Source organism: Aquila chrysaetos, unplaced genomic scaffold (genome assembly GCF_900496995.4).
Source record: "Aquila chrysaetos chrysaetos unplaced genomic scaffold, bAquChr1.4, whole genome shotgun sequence".
Classification (NCBI taxonomy): domain Eukaryota; kingdom Metazoa; phylum Chordata; class Aves; order Accipitriformes; family Accipitridae; genus Aquila; species Aquila chrysaetos.
The window spans coordinates 156,282-157,961 of record NW_024470386.1 but is presented as its reverse complement, the minus strand read 5'-3'; the positions used below and the strand labels follow the sequence as shown (position 1 = coordinate 157,961).

At 46.5% G+C, this 1,680-nt stretch overlaps 1 protein-coding gene across 1 annotated transcript in view; it reads left to right on the top strand.

Annotated features, from left to right (window-relative positions):
* LOC121233113 overlaps window positions 1–1,336 on the top strand; it is a 6,796-nt gene extending 5,460 nt beyond the window's left edge. The window contains exon 6 of the mRNA XM_041121845.1: window positions 1,170–1,336. Coding sequence (XP_040977779.1) covers window positions 1,170–1,336 — 167 coding nt within the window. The remainder of the gene's footprint in view (window positions 1–1,169) is intronic.
* The last annotated feature ends 344 nt before the right edge of the window (window positions 1,337–1,680 follow it).

Below are 1,680 nucleotides of genomic sequence, written 5' to 3'. Positions count from 1 at the left end.
TGTTAAAGTCCTGTGTACAACTGTGACACCAAACAGCGATCAGATGAGAGGAGCAGGCGTAAGCATCTTTTGCTTCCTGGTACCAAAGAGATTTTCAGAGTGGAGGAAAGGATTGTAGCTGTAAGATGCCAGAAGCTGCAGAAATGTGAAGAGAGGATCTACGGAGAACTCGGCGGTGCGGCCAGTTGTAGTATCATCACAGGATGATGATGAAGGATTACCATGAGACGAGACAAGAATTGGTAAATTTTCATTCGCCACACAAGAAGTTAGTTGTGATAGAAACACTCCGTTAGGATGCTGTCATGGTTTTAACACCAGCCAGCAACTAAGCACCACACAGCCGCTTGCTCACTCCCCTCCTTCGCGGGATGGGGGGAAGAGAATTGCAAGGGTAAAGAGTGAGAAAACTAGTGGGTTGAGATAAGAACAGTTTAATAATTGAAATAAAATAAAATAGTAATAATAATAAATTGTTAATGAAAAGGAAAATAACAAAGAGAGAGAAATAAAACCCAAGAAAGACAAGTGGTGCAAATGAAAACAACTGCTCACCACCAAGCGACCGATGCCCAGCCAATCCCCGAGCTGCAGCCCCCTGGCCAACCTTCCCCCTAGTTTTATTGCTGAGCATGACATCGTATGGTATGGAATATCCCTTTGGTCAGTTGGGGTCAGCTGTCCCGGCTGTGTCTCGTCCCAACTTTTTTGAGCACCCCCAGCCTACCTGCTGGCGGGTGGTATGAGAAGCAGAAAAGGCCTTGGCTGTGTAAGCACTGCTCAGCAATAACAAAAAACATCCCTGTATTATCAACACTGTTTCCAGCACAAATCCAAAACACAGCCCCATACTAGCTCCTATGAAGAACATTAACTCTACCCCAGCCAAAGCCAGCACAGATGCCAGCTTCACATTTGTTCATATCCGGCTCTTGGCTTAAAGCCGAGAGTGGCATTTTCTACTGGGCTGAAGTGCAGAAGGTTCCATATTGCAAAATATTCAACCGTTATCTCCAACCCCTGCCTGGAGAGATAACATTCCCCACAGGCCAGAAAACTGAAGTTACAAAACTCTTCTGTGCACTCCCTGCAGAAATGGGCTGCTGCCATTCGGAAAGCTGGGAGGGGGAGCAGGCCATCAGGTGGGAGGAGACGTCCATGTCCTCCAGGAGGACTGGAGATGCTAGTCAGCCAGCACCAGCAGAACAGTGAGGGGTTCTCCATCACGGTCGCAAACCAGACCAAGAAGAAAACCACTAAGATGGGAATCTCCATTTCTGGGAGGTTCCAAAAGCTAGAAGGGAAAGGAGGAGAAGAGGAGGAAGAGGAGGAGTAGGAGTAGCAGGGGTGACAAGTTGAAGAGGAACAAGAGGGACAGGATAAATATGAGGTAGAGGAACAGTAGAAGGAAGAGCTGTAAAAAAAAGGAGCATGAAGAGAATGAGGAAAGGACAGAGGAGAAGAAGGAGAAACAGGAGCAGGAGGAGGAGGAGGAAGAGAAAGAAAAGGCAGGTGAATAAGAGAAATAACAGGAAGAGAACACTAAAAACAATAGGAAAAGGAGGAGGAGGAGGAGGAAAAGGAGGTGGAAAAAAAGAAGGAGGAGAATAAGAGGCAAAATAACAGGAGGAGAAGAAATAGGATGAGGAAGAGGAGAACGAAAGGGATGAGAAGAATGAG